This window comes from Mirounga angustirostris, unplaced genomic scaffold, assembly GCF_029215605.1.
Source record: "Mirounga angustirostris isolate CCGP_5_RB_7025 unplaced genomic scaffold, mMirAng1.0.hap1 SCAF_11, whole genome shotgun sequence".
NCBI lineage: Eukaryota > Metazoa > Chordata > Mammalia > Carnivora > Phocidae > Mirounga > Mirounga angustirostris.
Genome location: NW_026991719.1, coordinates 19,974,181 through 19,995,819, shown reverse-complemented (window position 1 = coordinate 19,995,819; position 21,639 = coordinate 19,974,181). Strand labels below are relative to the sequence as shown.

The window sequence follows — 21,639 nt, the reverse complement described above, 5'->3', positions numbered from 1 at the left end:
AACTTATCATACAGTGGTACACAAAGCATTCTCTTACAAAAAGGGTAACACTGCTGTGTTGAGAACAGAGTGCAGTGGGGCAAGTGTGGAAGCACGGAGGAGTTACGCAGTGCTATTCTAGGTGATAGCCCATGGTGGCGTCAACTAGATTGTTAACAGTAGAGGGGATGAGAACTGGTCAGACTCTGAAAATATCTTTGACAGGTGAGCCAAGAGGATTTACACACGCAATGTACTTTCATCAGTAACACTGCATTACAGGTAGATTCTCAACCAGGTACAGCTTTTGCTAAGAATCAATGCACTGACTTCAAGTTTTAAGAAAATTAGGCCCACTGTTTTCCTATTTGTGTATACCTACTTACATTAAGCACACTGCTTCATAAATCTGTTGAAATTCATGTAGATGCTGGAAACAGACTTCTGCTTTCAATTGTGACATGAGATTACTTAAGATAAATTTAGTCAACTATTGAAGCTTTGGGACTTGTTATCCCAGAATTACTGGTGGAAGGGGCTTACAAAACAAATGGGGACATGTTAAATATAAAATTAACGTCTGGATTAGGACCTTGCTTTATTTAAATGTCCTTCATGCTACAACACAACACTTCAATCAAGTATATGACATTATATGCTTCTTCAGAACTTATAAATTTAAGTAACAATTCACAGCCACACCTTCTAAATTTCTACAAGGCAATTTCAATGCCTGAAAAAGCTTATTACTAGACTGTGGCATCAAATCCCACGTTAAATGCAAATTTAAGAAAAACAACTAGAGACTATTATGACTCTATTTATTATTAGACTAACAAAACTCAGTAAATTCTGTGTTACTTGATACACCTACTTCTCAACTCTCTAAACTCATTTCTTAACACTGGGGAGTTTTTTAAAGTATCAATGCCAGGGCTCCATCCCTACTCAATTAAGTCAGAATCTCTGCAGGCCATCTTTTTCTTTTTTTTAAAGTTCTCCAGCAAATCTAATGTCAGCCAGAGTTGGGACCTACTGCTTTAAGAGAATCTTACAAACAAAAAAATAAATAAATAAAGCAGGGGCTCCTGGGTGGCTCAGCCGGTTAAGCATCTGCCTTCAGCTCGGGTCATGACCTCAGAGTCCTGGGATCGAGCCCCGCGTCAGGCTCCCCGCTCAGTGGAGTCTGGTTCTCCCTCTGCCTCTGCCCCTCCACCCTACTTGTGCTCTCTCTCGAATAAAATCTTTAAAAAAATAAAAAATAAAGCAGAGCACAGGAAAAATATAAGAAAATGCTGAGTAAGTTAAAAATCAAAAGGCTCACCCTTTGCTTTCTAACATCACTGACCTCTTGAAAGGTCCAAAGGTTACTAATATTAGAATCTACATTATAACCATATCAATTAAGCAGTTAAGAAAAAATATAAAGTAAAGCCTAGAAAGATCTATGTTACTTATCTAGAATCATCTGGCTTAACAGTGTTTTCCAATGGCGGAAGGCTATCAGGTTTCAGGTATAAACCAATGCAGAAACAATTGCAGGGCACCACAGGGAGGTGAGAACTTCTGGCTCTAGTTTCCTGTGTTTCAGTTCAGGAAAAGAGGAAGGGGACAAAAAGGTGTGTCCATGCCCTAAAGGACAATTTTTATTAATTTCCTTTTCACTCATAATTTCAAAGATAAAGCAACATAAAACATGGAGCAAAGGAAAGCTGGTTTTTAAGAACTTGAGTCTTCAAGATTTTACTGGTACAATAGTCCTTCAAGCCTGGAACCACTCAAAGATGAATCATGCAAAGTAAGAAGAAAACCTTTATTTGAAACAGGTTTGTTGGTATGTGTGCTACAGAAAAGGCTGGTTGTAGCAAGGAGTTTCATTTCAAACCTGCACTAATGTATAAATTAGACATTATTTGGGAATGATTAATTTCTGCTAAAATGTAGATTCAATCCGACATTATGCCAATTTTTACATTTATTGTAGACCCTACTTTAGCACTAGAGGTTAAATTTTCATCACCAAGAAATGAGAATAACCTTACAGCTACCACTAAGGTAATGAGCTGTGAAATTAATTTCCCAGTACTGCTTTGAAAATATACCCCCAGGTTGTAAAGAGAAATTCCGACTCCATCCAAATGTATGATTTCACTGGAATTCTTCAGTCATCATCTACTGTTGGCTTGATTGTCACTCCTCTTCTTATTTGACCCCAACCAATTAAACTGCAAAAAGAAAATTTTAAAAACTATGAATTTTACACCTATTTCATTATCATTACCACACAATCATATGACATAACTGGTTTTACTTGCTTATCTGCTAAATCTGAATGTTCCCAAAACCTGCTCCTCCACTAAGAAAGCTCACGCTTTCTTAGATCCTCACACCCGCAAAGATGGGCCCTAGCCAGAATGAATGACCAAAAAAGCAAACAAAAAGTTGCTGCTACAAATGTGCTTGTCTTCACTCTATTGAAATATACTCACCCCTCCAGAACCACCAGTCTTCCAGTCCAAATAAGGAATCATGCTGATACACAATCTACCACAGTCTGATTTTCTTTTTTTTTTTTTTTTTTAAGATTTTATTTATTTATTTGAGAGAGAGAGAAAGCATGAGGTGGGGAGGGTCAGAGGGAGAAGCAGACTCCTCGCTGAGCAAGGAGCCCGACGCGGGACTCGATCCCGGGACTCCAGGATCATGACATGAGCCGAAGGCAGTCGCTTAACCAACTGAGCCACCCAGGCGCCCCACAGTCTGATTTTCTAAAAAATCTCATTTTCTATCCTTTTCTCCTTGAAAAATGCTTTTTTACCATTCACAGCACTCAACAGATCACAAAGGATTTAGCATGACCTTGGCTGGTAAAGAAAATTAAGAGACGAACTAAAAGAACGTATAGTCTATTAGCAGATACTCTGAATAGCAGAGGGACCTCTGCTCCCTCTTTCACTGTTTGCTCTAATTAATGACCAGGCTGGATTGCTACCTCAACAACAGCTTCAAGAAAACCCATCTAAATACGGGGTAAAACTACAATCGTAGGGAATGTAAAGATCATTCAGAGGCTCTCATTTAATAATTTTAACATACTTGCTAATTTTTAAAAATTTGACTATTTTTTATTTCAATTTATTATTGAAGTAAAATTGACATACAATATTATATTGGTTTCAGGTGTACAACATAGTGATTTGACAATTCTACATATTATTCAATGCTTATTATAAGTGTACTCACCATCTGGCACCATACGTTACAATATTATTGACTATGCTCCCTAACATGCACTTTTCATTTCTAGGACTTATTTTATAACTGGAAGCCTTAATCCCTTTCACCTATTGCACTCGTCCCCCTACCCACCTCATCCCCCCCACCAGAAACCACTAGTTTGTCCTCTCTCTACATATATTTTTAAAAGATTTTATTTATTTGACAGAGAGAGCACAAGCAGAGGGAGAGAGGGAGAAGCAGGCTCCCCGCTGAGCAAGGAGCCCAATGCGGGACTCGATCCCAGGACCCTGGGATCACAACCCGGGCCGAAGGCAGCCGCTTAACTGACTGAGCCACCCAGGCGTCCCTTGTCCTCTATATTTACAAGCCTGTTTTTTAGATTCCACCGATGACTGAAATCATATAGTATTTGTCTTTCTCCAACTTACTTCACTTAGCATAATACCCTCTAGATCCATCCATGTTGTCACAAACGTCAAGACTTTATTTTTTTATGGCTGAGTAATATTTCATTGTGTATATATACCATATCTACTTCATCCACTCATCTACGGATGGACACTTGGCTATTATAACACTGCGATAAACATAGATACATACACGCATGTATCTTTTCAAATTAGTGTTGTTTTCTTTGGGTAAATACCCAGTAGTAGAATTACCAAATCATATGGTATTTTCTTTTATTTATTCATAAGAGACAGAGAGAGAGACAGAGGCAGAGGGAGAAGCAGGCTCCCCGCGGAGCAGGGAGCCCGATGCGGGACTCGATCCCAGGACCCTGGGATCATGACCTGAGCCGAAGGCAGACGCTTAACCGACTGAGCCACCCAGGCGTCCCAATCATATGGTATTTTCATTTTAGGTTTTTGAGGAACTTCCATAATGTTTTCCATAATAGTCTCACCAATTTATATTCCCACGAACAGTGTATGAGGGTTCCCTTTCCTTCACATCCTCACCAACACTTGTTATTTCTTGATTTTTGGGTGTTTTTTTTTAAAGATTTATTTATTTATTTGAGAAAAAGAGAATCTCAAGCAGACCCCCCGCTAGAGTGGAGCCCAACATGAGGCTCAATCTCACGACCCTGAGATCATGACCGGAGCTGAAATCAAGAGTCGGACATCCAACCGAGTCACCCAGATGCCCCTTTTTCTTGTCCTTTTGACACTAGCCATTCAGGAGTGGTGTATATCTCATTGTGGTTTTGATTTGTATTTCCCCGACTATTAATGATACTAAGCATTTTTTCATGTGTTTGTTGGTCATCTGTATGTCTTTGGAAAAATGTCTATTAAGGTGCACTGCCCTTTTAAAAACTGAATTGTTTGGCTTATTTGGCGGGGAGCTGTGGAAGTTCTTTATATATTTTGGATATTAAACCCTTACCGGATACATCATTTACAAGTACCTTTTCCCATTCAGTAGAATGTCTTTTCATTTTGTTGATGGTTTCTTTGCTGTGCAAAAACTTTATATTTTGGTGTAGTCCCAATAGTTTATTTTTGCTTTTGTTTCCCTTGCTTGAGGAGACATATCCATAAATATGCTGCTAAAGCTGATGTCAAAGATTACTGTTTGTTTTCTTTTAAGAATTTTATGGTTTTGGGGGGCCCCTGGGTGGCTCAGTCATTAAGCGTCTGTCTTCGGCTCAGGTCATGATCCCAGGGTCCTGGGATCGAGCCCCGTACCGGGCTCCCTGCTCCGTGGGAAGCCTGCTTCTCCCTCTCCCACCCCCCCTGCTTGTGTTCCCTCTCTCGCTGTGTCTCTCTGTCAAATAAATAAAATCTTAAAAAAAAAAAAAAAAAAGAACTGTATGGTTTTGGGTCTCACATTTAGGTCCTGAATTTATTTTGGGGTATGGTGTAAAAAGTGGTCCAGTTTTGGGGCGCCTATGCGGCTCAGTCAGTTAAGTGTCTGCCTTCAGCTCAGGTCATGAACTCAGGGTCCTGGGATAAAGCCCCAAGTCGGACTCCCTGCTCAGCGGGGAGTCTGCTTTTCCTTCTCCCACTGCCCCCCCACCCCCCATGCTTGTGCACATGCTCTGTGTTTCAAATAAAAAAATAAAATCTTAAAAAAAAAAAAAGGTGGTCCAGTTTCACTCTTTTGTGTGTAGCTGTCCAGTTTTCCGAGCACCATTTTTTGAAAAGACTCTTTTCCCCACTGTATATTCTTGCCTCCTCTGTCATAGATTAACTGACCACACAAGCATGGGTTTTCTTCTTGGCTATTCTGTTCCATGGATCTATTTGTCTGTTTTTTTGTGTCAGTACCATACTGTTTTGATTACTACAGGTTTGTAAGATAGCTTGAAATCCGGGACTGTGATATCTCCAGCTTTGTACTTTTTTCTCAAGATTGTTCTGGCTATTTGGGATGTTTTGTGGTTCTACACAAATTTTAGGATTATTTATTCTAATTCTACGAAAAATGCTATGGAATTTTGATAGGAATTGCACTGAATCTGTAGATTGCTTTGGACAGTAACACCATTTCAACAATATTAATTCTTCTAATCCATAAGCATAGTATATCTTTCCATTTGTTTGTGTGGTCTTCAATTTCTTTCACCAAAGTCTTAGTTTTCAGAGTATAGGTCTTTCACCTCCTTAGATTTATTCCTAGGTTGTTTTTTTTTTAATTCTTTTTTTCTTTTTGGAGCAACCACAAATAGAATCATTTTCTTAATTTCTCTTTCTGCTATTCTGTTGTTAGTATATAGAACTACAACAGATTTTTATATATTAATTTTGTATCCCACAACTTTCTTGAATCCACTTATTAGTAGTAGTAACAGTTTTCTGGTGGAGTCTTGCTAATTTTTAAGCAAAATCTAGTTTCATGTGGATAGAATCCTCTTATAGTATTAGTGGGCAGACACACAAAAAAATCCTTTTATTTTAAAATCTGTTCTGATCTAGGAAATGTACCATTCTAACTAAGTGAGAATAATACATTCCCTGTTGAGAGTTTCTGAAAGTTTATTATTTAAGCCTATTTTAAAATACCCTGGGAATCAGTGTGTCTATAATAGCAAATGGTATAATCACACCAAAGAGTAAAATCAAATGACATAAATCACCACAAAGCAGGATTATTTACTTAAAATTCAACTAGAAGTTTAACTCTCTCTAAATTATAAAGTAATAATTCAGATCAATCTTCTGAACAGTAAGTGATGAGAGACCTTCATGGGGCACAGTATCAGGGAAACCTTAATATGGGAAGTAGTCAGCAAAAAACAGAGCGCCAAAGGTGATCTGAATAATTATGACAACAATGAGGACCCAGAACAGTGTAATTTAGAAAGGTCCAGAATATCATAAAGTAGTGCAAACTACTGGAAATTAATGAACACAGCATAATAAAAATGTTTTAGGAAGATTAATTTTGAGCTCTTAACTAACAAAGGAAGAGGCAAATTAGGAATCTTTTGCAGTAACTTTTGTCAGAGAGAGAGAGAGAGAGCGAGCACGCACAAGCAGGGAGAGAAGCAGGCTCCCCGTTGAGCAGGAAGCCCGATGTGGGACCTGATCCCAGGACCCTGGGATCATGACCTGAGCCGAAGGCAGCCGTTCAACTGACTGAGCCACCCAGGCACCCCATCTTTTGCAGTAACCTTTAAGTATGAAATGATGGCAGTAAGGGGCATAATGAGGCCACATAGAATAGAAAGGAAAGGGTAGATTCAGTAACTAACTAGGTAACTAAGAGCAAACAGTCAGAAGTCAAAGAAGTGTCTCCTTGCTTATCCACTCAAAGGACATAGAAGGAATAGCACCAGGCGCCTGGGTGGCTCAGTTGGTAAGCGACTGCCTTCGGCTCAGGTCATGATCCTGGAGTCCCTGGATCGAGTCCCGCATCAGGCTCCCTGCTCGGCAGGGAGTCTGCTTCTCCCTCTCCCACTCCCCGTTTGTGTTCCCTCTCTCGCTGTGTCTTTCTCTGTCAAATAAATAAATAAAGTCTTTAATAAAAAAAAAAAAAAGAAAGAAAGAATAGCACCCTAGGAATAATGAGCACATCTAGCACCCAGATCTTCATTTCTAAATATCATTCCCCACTAAAAGAAACCAGGCTTCCTTGGAGAAATGGCCAATTTTAAAACTGGAGCAGGGGAGGTATAAGATGAGTTTGGAATATCTTGTGCCAGAAACTAAGGAACTGTTAAAAAAAAAAATGAGGGGCGCCTGGGTGGCTCAGTTGTTAAGTGTCTGCCTTCAGCTCAGGTCATGATCCCAGGGTCCTGGGATCAAGCCCCACATCGGTCTCCCTGCTCGGTGGGAAGCCTGCTTCTCCCTCTCCCACTCCCCCTGCTTGTGTTCCTGCTCTCGCAATCTCTCTCTCTGTCAAATATAAAAATAAAATCTTAAAAAAAAAAAAGTAAATTAAAAAAAATGATGGGGACATGTCAAAAGGACACAGAAGCCAGCCTGAAGGATCTCTACTAGACAAATCCTGAACAATTTGGGCATTAAAATAAATAAGGACAGTAATGAATCATAACCTATTGAAATAAAATAGAATTCCATGAGTCTATATTATAACCAGTTAAGTAAACAATAGGGAAGAAAAAATAATAAATGAGAAGTGGTGGGTTGGGGGAGGGGTGTCATTTTGTAATCATATAATCAAGTTCAATTCAGACAAGAATTATCAGTGGAGGGCGCCTGGGTGGCTCAGTTGGTTAAGCGACTGCCTTCGGCTCAGGTCATGATCCTGGAGTCCCGGGATCGAGTCCCACATCGGGCTCCCTGCTCGGCAGGGGGTCTGCTTCTCCCTCTGCCCTCTTCCCTCTCATGCTCTCTGTCTCTCATTCTCTCTCTCTCAAATAAATAAATAAAATCTTTAAAAAAAAAAAAATTATCAGTGGATGCTAAATCCAGGGGGGTGAGATTTGATGAGGAGTTAGCTATTCACCTAGTCTCAATGAGTCTTCCCACAAAATGCTTAGTAGGGGCACAGGTATAAAGAGTATATAGTAGAAAAACTGGACAACACTTCAACTGCATAATCAAAATTAATCTTCACAAGGAGGAGCAATCAGATCTCATGTGCCTCTGGCTGTGATTTCCTGAGGAGACATCACTACCTATATGAGTATTCCAGCCAAGAATACATAACCTGAATCTAATCTTAGGAAGTATCAGATAAACTCAAATTGAGGAAGAATAAAAATGTATTCTTCAAAATAGTCAATGTCAAGTAAGACAAAAAAAAATTGATGAAGTACCCAATTAGAGATCAAAGAGACATATGACAACTAAATGCAGTGAGTGAGCCTAGACCAGAGGGACTAGAGAACATTATTGGGACAAGCTGTATAACTGGATTATCAACTGTAGGTTTCAGTAATTTATTGATGTTAACTTCTTGTAGTGGTTAATTAAGATAATGTCTTTGTTTTTAGGAAATATATACCAATGTGTTAAGAGATCAAGAGGTATGATATACACAACCCACTCCTCAAACAGTTGAGAAAAAAGTTTATACATAGAGAAGAATACACACACACACACAAAAATAAATTGTGTATCTGGGAAAAGGGAACAGGAGTTGTGTGCAATTCTTGCAATTTTCTTGTTAAGTTTGAAATTATTTCCAAATATAAAGTTTTAAAAATCCAAAGAGAAATACTGAACCTAAATTCACTGGTTTTTTCATAGGTTGTGTGTATCACAAATCAGGGGCTAGAAATACAGATTCAAAGTCATCCAAATAAACAGCTGACCTAAAGAACTGCTGTGTTTAAGGTAAAGTGTGCATGCACACTACCAAGAACTTAAGGGAACTGACTGTGTCTTTTTTATTAGATAGTGACAAAGGCTTGTAAACTTACCGCCAGTGTTTCTCAACTCTTCGGCTAAGGGCAATTTTTTCTCCTACTTCTGTGCACACAGGATTAGTCAAAACGATTTTGCCCAAATCGGCCTTGACTGCGCTAACTCTTCCTCCTGTTGACAGGGATCCTATGTTCACCATGAGCACTTCATTCTTAGAGAGCTTTTGCACCTAGGAAAATAAATCGAGGAAAGATAAACCCCAAATCAAGAAAATGCTTTCCAAAAATGACTGCTTATTTTCCTACATCCTTGCCAACAATAGACACCAGCAATTTTCCATCTCTGCTAACCTAGTATGAGACTTTTCAACTTCCTGAAAGTAGAAAGCCAAATTTACTCACCTTTTCTTTATCTTAATCCCACATTAACTATAAAAGAATGAACCTCAAAACTGGTCCTAACATCACTGCCACTTTTCTGAAACAGGAATTACAGAGAGCACTTACCTTTGCTGCTTTCTTGTCTCCTTCAGTGCGTACACCTAGCAGCCGTCTAAGTAGGAAATAGGAGATTTCCAATTCTGTGAAGATCTCCGGTAAAGCTCCAACTGCACCAAGTACCTGTCCCACCATTCTGTCAGCCCGGCACAAAGTGGGGTCAATTTTTGTTCCCACTCCTGATATAAAAACAAGACATATAAAGCCCAACTTTTTATTTTCTATAAAGCGGTTTACCCAAAACTTAGTCAAACAAGTACAACGTATACCTATACATTTTAATACACATTTATATTCTCATACTCATGTAATAGCTACACAGGCATGACAAAATACCTGTCTTACCTGAAGAAATAGAAACAAAAACCCATGGATTAGTTGGGCATTTGAGAACAGTCTCTTGATTTAAATTCTAAACAAAGGACAGAAATGACAGTCTAACTCAAAAATGGTCTGAATATACTTAATAAAGGTTGAAAAGATAAAAATTCATAATGAGTAATTTTTAGAATATTTGCCTGCCATTTCTCCCCTGGAAGGCTGATAAAAAAATAACATCAGGACTTCACATATGATTCCTGGGACCCACCTTAAAATATTTTAGCCGCGTATGAGGAGAGAGAAGGAGACATAAAGATGAAGCAAGACTGGTAAAGTACTGATAACTGTTCAAGCTGGGTGGTTGCTACATGAGCATTATCATAAAATTATATACAGTAAACTCTTAATTACAGGATAGAAAACTGAATTATATACCCAAAAACCAGAGAACCAAAAGACAAACTTCTTTATCCAACAATTTCTTCTTTAATCCAAAGGAACAACATATCTAATTCTCTTTGAATCTTGTCTTTTTCTGGGTATCTGGTAAGAAACTAAGTTGTAAGGAACTAGAAAAATCCATAAAATCATCTCAGTAATTGCTACACAATCGAAGTTATTTTTTTATTCCCACCTCAGAGTAAACATGATCTGACAGGATTCAATTGACATTTGTGGGTAACTTTCCATTTGCAAAACACACAAAAAAACAACCACTTTCTACCACCAAAATTGTGTAGACAAAAAAGTATACTTGATCATTTTAAATGCTGGATCATAAAACTTATTTTATTACTGCTAAAAAGAGTTACTTCATATACTAAACCAAAATGTATTCTTCTTTATCCTTAGAAATAACTCTTACAAACACATGAAACTATTTTATGAACCAAAACCAACAGCTTAACCACACGAATGTTTCCCACTCCAATCAATTATTTAAAATACCCAATTAGGGGGTGCCTGAGTGGCTCAGTCGTTAAGCGTCTGCCTTCGGCTCAGGTCATGATCCCAGGGTCCTGGGATCAAGCCCCGCATCGGGCTGCCTGCTCCACGGGAGGTCGGCTTCTCCCTCTCCCACTCCCCCTGCTTGTGTTCCCTCTCTCACTGTCCCTCTCTGGCAAAAAAATAAATAAATAATTAAAAATAAACAAATAAAATACCCAATTAAAAATCTACAATATTATCTTTTTGGGTAATCCTTTTCCTATGAAAAATACCACAAATTAAAAATGTAGGGATGAGGGGCACCTAGGTGGCTCAGTCATTAAGCGTCTGCCTTCGGCTCAGGTCATGATCCCAGGGTCCTGGGATCGAGCCCCACATCGGGCTCCCTGCTCTGCGGGAGGCCTGCTTCTCCCTCTCCCACTCCTCCTGCTTGTGTTCCCTCTCTTGCTGTACCTCTCTCTGTCAAATAAATAAATAAAATCTTTAAAAGTAAATAAATAAATATAAATAATAAAAATGTAGGGATGAGAGAAAAATCCTTACCGATAAGACCTCCTGGAGCAGCATACTGAAGATCATTATGTTCTGCAAAAAGCGACACGATTTTGGAAAAGATTGGTTTACACATGAGTTTTCCTTCACTATCTTTGGAAACAATACCAGGTCTGACTTCTATCTCCTGGCCCACCTGTAAACATATTAAGTTAGTAATTAGAATTACTGTGGGATGACACCATTATCACTTACATATCAAAAGTCCTAACAGGAAGACACCAAAACTGAAAAGGCAATTATTTCTCTATGTCGAGGACTATTACTAAAAAAAAAAAAAAAAAAGTGGAAGTGAGCTTCAAAACCAGAAACAGCCATCCAACTGTTGCTAACTACCTACCACACAAGCTTATCTCCATATAAAACGTGCTCCATACTCAAAAAGAAAAAAAATTTTACTTTCAATTTGGAGTGTCCATACTATTCACCTTATGATTAAGACAATGGAAAAATAAAATAAAAACACAGCAATAAAAATCCAGTTCACCTTTAATACTCCTTTTAGAATACTACCACCAGCTACACCACCCTTAAGGTCATCAACTTCACAGCCAGGTTTGTTGACATCAAAGGACCTAATAACTAAAAGAAAACAAAACAAATTAAAGCTAATTCTGCTCATTTTAACTTTAAAGGAAATATTCTTTACTAAGATAACTTTTCTAAGATAGTAACCACATAATATTTGTACACACAGGGGCGACTTTGTAACAGAATCCACTATCAGTACTCCTACGATTATTGCAGGCTTACTTATGATGAAAATAGTGGAAATAAATTAAAAGTTAACTGATAGGGGGCATATTATGGTACATCCATACTATGGAATATCAGCAGGTATTAAAGAATGTTTTGAGTTTTGTTTTTTTTTAAAGATTTATTTATTTATTTATTTATTTATTTATTTATTTAGGAGAGAACGTACAAGCATGCTGGGGGGATGAGCGGAGGGAGAGGGAGAGAGAAACTTAAGCAGACTCTGCACTGAGCGTGGAACCCAACATGGGCCTCGATCCCATGACCCTGAGATCACAACCTGAGCTGAAACCAAGAGTTTAGACACCTAACCAACTTCGCCACCCAGGTACCCCTAAAAAAGAATGTTTGACCGATAATGTAATGACTTAAAAGGATAACCCACATATACTATTTAAAACACACACAAAACTAGACAAAAATAACACAGACTATGATCCCATTTCCATAAAGTAAAACTAAAACAGGAAACACGTACATGTTTATACATAATGAGGTGAATAAAGAGGAAGGTGTGAGAATAACACACACCATTAACTTTGGTTACTTCTGGGCTAAGGGTCTAGAAGCGAAAGGCAGGGAGACTATGGACTTTTCTTTCTTTATCTACCTCTGTATAACTTCTTAAATTAAAATTTAGTTTTAAAAACTACAAAACAACTTTAGAAATGCATGAACTGAACTTAGGTCCTGAGAGCAGTGACCCTTAACAAGGATACGCATCACAATCACCCAAGAGAACACTTCCCACAATATAAAGGGGGGCACCAGGTGCAGGCCCAGAGAGGTTCAAATGTCTGTTTTAAAAAGACTCCTACAGGGCGCCTGGGTGGCTCAGTTGGTTAAGCGACTGCCTTCGGCTCAGGTCATGATCCCGGAGTCCTGGGATCGAGTCCCGCATCAGGCTCCCTGCTCAGCGGGGAGTCTGCTTCTCCCTCTGCCCCTCCCCCCTCTCATGCTCTCTCTATCTCATTCTCTCTCTCAAATAAATAAATAAAATCTTAAAAAAAAAAAAAAAAGACTCCTACATCTCTGTGTAGGAACCACAAGCTTAGCACAGTACCAATATTGGTCCTATGAACTTAAATAAAAGTGAAAAGGACATGAAAATCTTCATTAATGTTACAATGAAAACATTTGTACGAAAGTTCTAATATCCTGTTCCTGACTAAAACATTTTAATTCCATGGAGAATACTGTACAACTCCATCTTGATCACATGACATGCCATATACAGACCACAAAAAGGTTAAAAGTTCCTTCTGTGTGGGGACTCTGTCCCTCTACCAGTAATGCAATCTAGCACTGCCAATACAATCCCAGAATCAAAAAAAATTTTTATGGAGATTGTTATTATCTCTGCAGAAAGAGAAGTATTAATAAACACCCTTCAAGAGGAATCACAGGATGCCTGGGTGGCTCAGTCGGTTAAGTGTCTGCCTTCGGCTCAGGTCATGATCCCAGGGTCCTGGGATTGAGTCCCACATTGGGCTCCTTGCTCAGCGGGGAGCCTGCTTCTCCCTCTGCCTGCCGTTCCCCCCCCGCTTGTGCTCTCTCTCTCTCTGACAAATAAAATCTTAAAAAAAAAAAAAAAAAAAAGAGGACTCACCAATGTCAAAAAGATCAAATTAAGAGTTAAAGACAAATATTATCACTTACCAATAAGTCGGGGTTCTGAAGTAAAGTCTCTTGGGGGTACTGGAATTTTCTTCACTATGTACTCACAAACAACTTCAATATTGTATTTCAGCTGAGCAGAAATTGGAATAATAGGAGCTCCTTCTGCTACTGTACCTATATAAAATTCAGAAAGATTAAGATTCTTTAGTTTTACAGAACTTGATCTTTCTATGTTACAGGAAAAGGTTAAGATTACTAAAATAGATGCCTAGGGGCGCCTTGGTGGCTCAGTCAGTTGAGCCTCCTGATCTTGGTTCAGCTCAGGTCATGATCTTGGAGTCATAGGATTGAGCCCCATGGCAGGATCTGTGCTCAGCAGGGAGTCTGCTTAAGATTCTCCCTCTCCCTCTTCTTCTGCCCCCCTTCTCTAAATAAATAAATCTTAAAAAAAAAAAAAAACTAAAATAGATGCCTAAACATCCTCACATAAATGCCAGCAACAAACAAATGCAAAGTGATAATTCTGTTTAGAAAGGTGGCAGTATTCTGTTTGTTTTACTCCTGAAAATGAACACTAGTCCCTTTATGGAAAAAAACTGTTAAAATATATTTACACATGTATTTACTATACTAAAATGATAATACTGTCTAAAGGAATAAAATACACTCCTGGGAAAAAACACTTTACTAGTTTAAAGATTTCTAATAATGTGTAATTAACCTCCCAAAAAATGTCAAGATAAAATTACAGACTCTTTGCTAATCAAAGACTACTAGCTCATAAAATATTTGCTCCTTATTAATTATATGTCAAACAGGTTGGTCAAAGAAATGGACCAAACATAATTAGATTTTAATCAAAATGACTTATTCTTTTTTATCACGACAGAACTAGGTTCATGGGAGTCAACCCTTCCAACAACGCTGAGAGAGAATTGCAACAATAACATGCATCATATCTTCCCTGAAATGAAAAACCCTATGCAACAGAGAAACGAACACTATAAAGATTAAATATATCACTGTCACTTCCAATGATCAAAGTATTAGGTAAGAGTAGTGTAAGACTTAAATTTAAAACAAAAAATCTTTTGTTCATTAAAGAGGACTTTTTTTTCTAAACCGACTCACAGTTTCCAGAATACAACTTCAGTTCTAACTTTCAGCCAGCAAAAATATACTTCAGTTTAAACTTCCAATTATAAAATAAGTCACCGGGATGAAACGTATAGCATAATGAACACATACATTAATATTTTAACAACTTTGTGTGGTAAAAGACAGTAACTACATTTACTGTCAGTAACACTGCATAATGTATAGAATTATCAGAACTGTCGAATCACTGAGTTGTACACTTGAAACTAATGTAACAGTATGTCAACTATACTTCACTAAGAAAGTATTTTAAATATATGTGGATGAAAAGATGTATGTGCTTTAGTTTATCAAATTCACAAACAGATTTCACTAATTGTATCCGGTGACTAACAAGTAGTAGGTAGAGAAATAAGGTCTTAAGATGCATAAATTTATCTATTTCAGATAGTCTATTATAGTAAAACTTAAATTTAACATCCGGTATCTGGATTAAATACCTCTCAAAGTGATTCACAGATTTATTAGCAATTATGGTTTCTTACCTTGTACAAACGCAAGGATCTGTTCATACTGTTCTTTAGCCTGACTTTCTTTTACCAAATCAATTTTATTTTGTAGAATCAAAATATGCTTCAGTTTCATGATTTCTATAGCAGCCAGGTGTTCAGAAGTCTGAGGCTGAGGACAAGACTCATTACCAGCTAGATGAAGAGGAATAAAAAAGATGCATGAGAATTAACTGGAAATATCCAGAATACGCAAATTCATAGGGACAGAAAGCAGATTAGTGGTTGCCAGGAGATGGGGGGAAGGTATGGCATAGAGTGACTGCTTAACGGGCATGGGGTATCCTTCTGGGGCAACGAAAATGTTCTGGAACTAGAAATTGGTGATGCTTGCAGAACTGTGAATGTACTTAATGTCATTGAGTTGTACACTTTAAATAATTATAATGGTAAATATTATTTTAAGTGTATTTTACTACCAAAACAAACTTAAAGGAAACTTTTGCATGTCCTAGCCTTACTCCAGGCAAGAGTCCTGGATATCACTGCCAAGCATCCACCTTTTGCCCTGTTTCACCCTCTGTGCCTGCGTTCACTGGAGCCTTCAGATCATTTGGCTTTTATCTCTGGTGCTATGCAAGAAGCTTGGAATCAACAAGTTTGGCATCCCAGGGTCTGCCCTTAGCCTTTGCTAAGGTATAAGGTATAGCCCTCTGGCTCTATCCAGTCTTAGAGATGTTTTGGCCCAGTTAAGCTCCTGAGAGGTAGAGAGTAATTAAGGGAAAATGCTTACTACAGTCTGTGAATTTCAACTACTACCAAAGGGTACTCCCTAACAAAGGGAGATAAGAACACTAAATGCACAGTTAACCAACAGTGTTGTCATAAAGAAATTGGCATTTTTGGGGGGGCACTCCAACAGTCACCTTCCCCAAGCAGTGATATTGAGCTGTCCTGTACTCTATCTACTTGGCATCCTCTAAAAAAATTATGTCCCATAGATTAAGTGTCTGCCTTCGGCTCAGGTCATGATCCCAGGGTCCTAGAATTGAGCCCACCATCAGGCTCCCTGCTCAGGCTGCTTCTCCCTCTCTTCCCTGCTCTTGCTCGATCTCTGTCTCTCAATCTCAAATAAAATCTTTAAAAAAATAAAAATAATGTCTCATAGCAATGAAATCTCTTGACAGCTCACATAAGGAAGGTAGCACAACCCTAGCTTTGAAAACCCCAATTAGGTCTACACTTCAGCACTTACTATGAATGAGATTTGCATCTAAATAAAACCACTATACATCAACGTTGCAGTGGATGAAAATACATGTACACTTACAAATTTAAAACTAAAATAATAAATCATCTCATGTGATCCAGGTGGGAAAAACGCACTACTGACTTTAATTTAAAAAGATACATTAACCTAAGAATTCTCATATCAGCCCCACATCTACCTTGCTTAGTGTTTTATGATACCTGGTAGGCAGGGATGTCATCCTGGATGACATGTTAGCTCTCATTTGTGTCACCCTTAGGTAATCCTTTAAATATTCCATCTTGGATTTGTTCCACATTGATTTGTCAAAACCAATTCTGATATATTTACCTATCAACAGAAGAGCTGCATCCATCACTGCTGCACCGTTTAGCATAGTAGCCATCAAAATATCGTGGCCAGGACAGTCAACAAAGGAAACATGTCTAACAATTAAGAAATAGCAATCAGTACTAAAATCAATCCATATTTCAACACAGAAATTCCCAAATCCAATCAAAATGAATATGGTATAGAGTATGGTAGAAAATACATACTGGAAATGTCATCGATTTGAAAGCTAAAACAGTGTTAACAGAATGGGCACTGCCATCTGAAAAAATAATTTGCCAAAAATTCCTCCAGCACCTTGAAAAGCTGGAACTGCCAATTTGAAGTAGAGATGGCAGTACTATTTTAGACAAACTGCTACTTATTGAGAATCACTATTTTTAAAGAGTGTATGCTCACACTGTCAAGATCTGAAACAGGGATTAGCAAAAGGCCCCTAGGCCAAATCTGGCCCATACCCACTCAAGCACATATTATTTACATCTGCTTTCATAACACAAGAGCAGAGATGAGTAGCCTCTTCCCAGAGAACCTATGGCCTGCAAAGTTGTAAATATTTATGATCTGGCCACTTATAAAAAAAGTTTGCTGATCTCTGATGAGGACCAGAACCAGGGTGAGGCTGAGTGAGACATCTGCCTTAGGGGCAAAATTTAAGAGAGTGCCAAAAAACTCACTAATCAAGATAAATAATATTTAAATTTAAGATTTTTAAAAACAAAATTAATGCAAAAAAATTCACAATGAGAAAAATATCAAAGGTAACTAATAATGCCACACCGAACCAGAAATTAGTAATACTGAAGAGGGGGAAAAATCTGTAATTTTGAGTTGTCTTTATTTAAACAAATGATATTCTATTAGGATTTTTTTTGCATCAATTTCAAAAAGCACTGCCTTGAAATACTGTTTATCCTGATCACTGAGGGTTTTTTTTTTTTTTTTTTTTTACATTTTGGGTCCAAGGCAAGGGCCTCACTCGCCTCTCCCCAGTCCCAGCCTTGCCTCAATGTAAAATTTCCTTGTGGGCCATCCCCAACCGCATTAACATCACTAGGGAGTAGAGGTCTGTATCCTCTGATAAAGAACCAGGATATGAATCACATTCAGAAACTAGATGGGTAACAAGCCCACGTACTGAAGAGAGGTAATTAAGAATGGCTTTGTGCATCCCCTATCTAAAAAACAGAAACAACATTGTTTAAAAGAAATGTAGAAAGCCTGACAAAAAGCTTCCCCTAAGTCCAACGAGCTGTGTTTCCCTCCATTCCATCTGCTTACATGATACCTTTCCTTTGGAGAACTTGAATGGAAGTATCTAAATTGAGGTTGAAATACTTGACCTTTCAAATTACTATCATTATAGACAACAAGAACATTAAAAAATAGACAACAAAAATATTCAGCAATTAGTTTAATAATTTAATCTCAGTTAAATATTTCAAAAACACAATCACAAGACGATAGAATATGAACTATAAAGTGTTTTTTGAAAGAGGTCACCTGACTAATTTGAAATTCCCTTTGGTCCCTGGAATGTCTGTAGGAAACTCATCTGGTGTACTACTTCCACAGGATCTATAACATTCCGGCCGGGGACAACTTGGGTCGTCAAGTTTATATATCTAAAAATTCCAATGAAAAAAAGATTCAAATTTGTTATCTGCACATTCAACAAAGTTACTTCTAGTTCCACAGTACAAGCTCACCTTAGCATTAGCATACCCAAGCTTGATTGTAATATTTCTTTCTAGTTCATTTTTGAACCTGACAGTGTGAACTCCAGAAATAGCTTTTACAACTGTGGATTTTCCATGAGCTACATGACCAATTGTACCTACAGAAAAAGTATAAGAAATTAATTCATGTACGTTCAGTTACACCAAACACTATTTCAAAAAGCACTGGAGTAGAAAACCCAAAGCTAAAACTCACTATAAATATCAACATAAAACCAACAGTGACTTCAATTTTTCATTCTTCATATTCTTTCCTAACAAAACCTTATTCTGATACAGGACTGAATGGAACTTTCCATGTAATCACGATGTCGTTCAAAAACTACACTCCAGTATAGGAAAAGCTATTCATCTTATGTTTCTGATCACATAAAAGACTGCCTTCATTTAAAATAAACACTTAATAAGAAGATAAAATCCTAAAAAAAAAAAACAAAAAAAACCCCAGAAGATAAAATCCTAAATACTAAGGAACTTTCCAGCATAAACAGGTATGAGTCCTGACACCACCAAAAAGAATCCAGGAAAACAACCCAGGTTTAATTATGGTAATGCTATCAAGGTTAGCACATACCTTATAACTTCTTAACAACCTGACAGTAGAGCTTTACTTTTAACTACATTTAATTGTGCCACTTGTACAGGCTATCAAATTTAAATTTGACTCTCAGTCAACATACCTTCTCCTCTAAAGTTCTAGATGGCAATTAGGAGGGAAAAAAAAAAAAAACTTTCTTAATAATCACTTATATACCAAATAAAACTTTTGTGAAAATTATGCCCCTGCAATAACCCTGTGTGGCAAGTACCACCACATTTTCACCTCTTCTGCTACATACGACTACATCTTGCCTTATGCTACTAAATTTTTCATGTCTGTATCTTTTCTTTGCACCTAGACATGAGCTAGGCTTGAGCAATATATGCTTCCCACAAAATCCGGCAGGTGCTTTACTCACACAGGCTCAAAGTCTATTTCTTGAACATCTGCGTCCTCATAAAATTCAGGCAATCATACAAAGGGAGAAGTTAAAATTTCTTGTCGAGATCAAGCAAGTCAGGTCACCAAGTTATTCTTATCTTACCTATATTAATTGTGGCTTGTCTGCTGATAACTTCGTGTGAAAGTGGCGTCAACTTGGTAACATCCTGCAATGAAACATTTTTATTTTACATCGCTGTACGTAAGACAGATCACAACTTTTCCTTTGATTTTACATTTGCTACCCACAGCTTGCCACCACGTAACAGCTCTCCTCTACTTCTAAAGCACTTCTCCTGCAAAAGCAATATTGTACTCTGATGACTGGGAAGCCCTAAAAGTCCTTCATCGTTATAGAAGACTACACCTCCACTCGCTATGGGAGATGTGAAAGCCCGAGGACCCCCCCCCCCAACCTTGACAGCATTAGCACTGAAGACGAGGTAGACGCTCCCTTCCCAGACCTTAAGAAGCAAAAGCCTTAGTAACATTTAACGTCATGACTTTCCAGCCGAATCCTTCGGGGACTTGAAGTCCCACAACCTCACAGCCCCATGCACAGCTCGCGAACTTGCCAAGGTGCAGGCAGCGGCAGGACTCTCCCTCCTAACGCATGCTCCCGACAGACAGCCCGCCACTGCCTCGTCTCAGCGCCTCCCAGGAGGCTCGATCATCCACTTCTGAGCTCACTCCGCATCCTTGCAGAACGAAACCTTACCAAGGTGGCGAGATCCTGACGAGAAAGATGCGGCTGCCCCAGAGTCACTCCAGCCTCACCGCCCGCCATCTTGCTCCGAGAGGAAGGAAGTCGCCCCAGTTGCTGCCTAACCGAACGCAGGTCCCCTTGTGTGGGGCGGGGGAGCGGAGGCGGGACGGCCGACTAGGGCCCACGCCTGGGAAAGGAGGATGGCCCGTGCAGCAGGGTCCTCGCTGCTTGGACTTCTCTCCGCTTGGGTTTACACAGTGCCTGCCGGAAAACTCACTAAAAAACAGGAGGCAAAGTTTCGGAATCCATTCGTTGCAGACCTGACGGATTTTTGTGCAGGCAACGCTGAGGGCAGCCCCCAAAGAAGACCCCCCCCCCCCCCCGCCTTGCTAGGCGGGTGATGCAACCGCCAGGCGCGCAGGCGAGGGAGAAGCCATTTCCGGTTCCCGTGGGGATGGCCGGAAGACTTACCGGAAGCTGGGAATGTTCTCTGGGGGTGTGAGGACAGACGGTGGGGCTGTCCATCTTATGATTTCCGTAATTTAATAAGGCGAGATCGGCTCGGGGTGCGGCTCGGCTGTGACGGCCACGCTGGCCGCTCTTACGGCCCTGCGCGTCACCTGGCGGGCGGCGGGGAGGGCGCCCTCGCGCGGAGGTTTGATGAAGTGGTCAGCGGCCCAGGATGGGAAGAGCAAAGTCCCTAACTTGTTCTTAGAGACAGGTTTCTAGGGCCCGGGAGGCGGTCCGTAGTGGCTCTGAACTGCACAGCATGGAGTTAGCATAGGATGGAAGCTAGGTGTTGTAAGCGCGCCCACGGAGGCGTTTTTTTTTGTTTGTTTTTTGTTTTTTAAGCCCATACAGGAAAACTCACTTCTTTAATGGAAAGATTACCACTAAATCGGTGTTTTACAATTTAAAGACTTCGGGGAATTTCCTAACTTTTTTTTCACGGTGTATCAACAAGAAGTCGAGTAATTTTTGTTTCTCCCCATGCATTTCTATACTTTACAAATTTTCTGTCACGAACAGGTGTTCTTTTCTAGCCGGCAAAAAATATAAGAAGAGGTGAATAAGAATTTAGATTACCTGTGTTCATAGAATACTGAAGTAAGATTAAAAGGAATATGTTTTCTATCACATAAGTTTTAGGTTACAACAGTTTACCTAACATAGGAAGTTCTATTTCAATAAAGGCATTCATTGGTTAAGTGATGGTAGAGACTGTACAATTTTATTTGAATGGAGGCATTTAGTTCTTGAATTTATTAACTTACAGATTTGTAACTTAATAAATTTAGAATTTATCTTA

At 38.9% G+C, this 21,639-nt stretch overlaps 1 protein-coding gene across 1 annotated transcript; it reads right to left on the bottom strand.

Moving 5' to 3' along the window:
- Positions 1-1,598: 1,598 nt before the first annotated feature.
- Positions 1,599-20,580, bottom strand: EIF2S3 (eukaryotic translation initiation factor 2 subunit gamma). Its single transcript, XM_045876002.3, has 12 exons — positions 20,343-20,580; positions 19,728-19,791; positions 18,613-18,740; positions 18,407-18,528; positions 16,904-16,998; positions 15,340-15,498; positions 13,736-13,870; positions 11,808-11,902; positions 11,312-11,456; positions 9,509-9,678; positions 9,059-9,231; positions 1,599-2,204 (listed from the first exon to the last, which is right to left on the bottom strand). The coding sequence occupies exons 1-12, from the start codon at positions 20,409-20,411 to the stop codon at positions 2,141-2,143; spliced, it is 1,419 nt and encodes a 472-aa protein (XP_045731958.1). The 5' UTR covers positions 20,412-20,580; the 3' UTR covers positions 1,599-2,140.
- Positions 20,581-21,639: the final 1,059 nt, after the last annotated feature.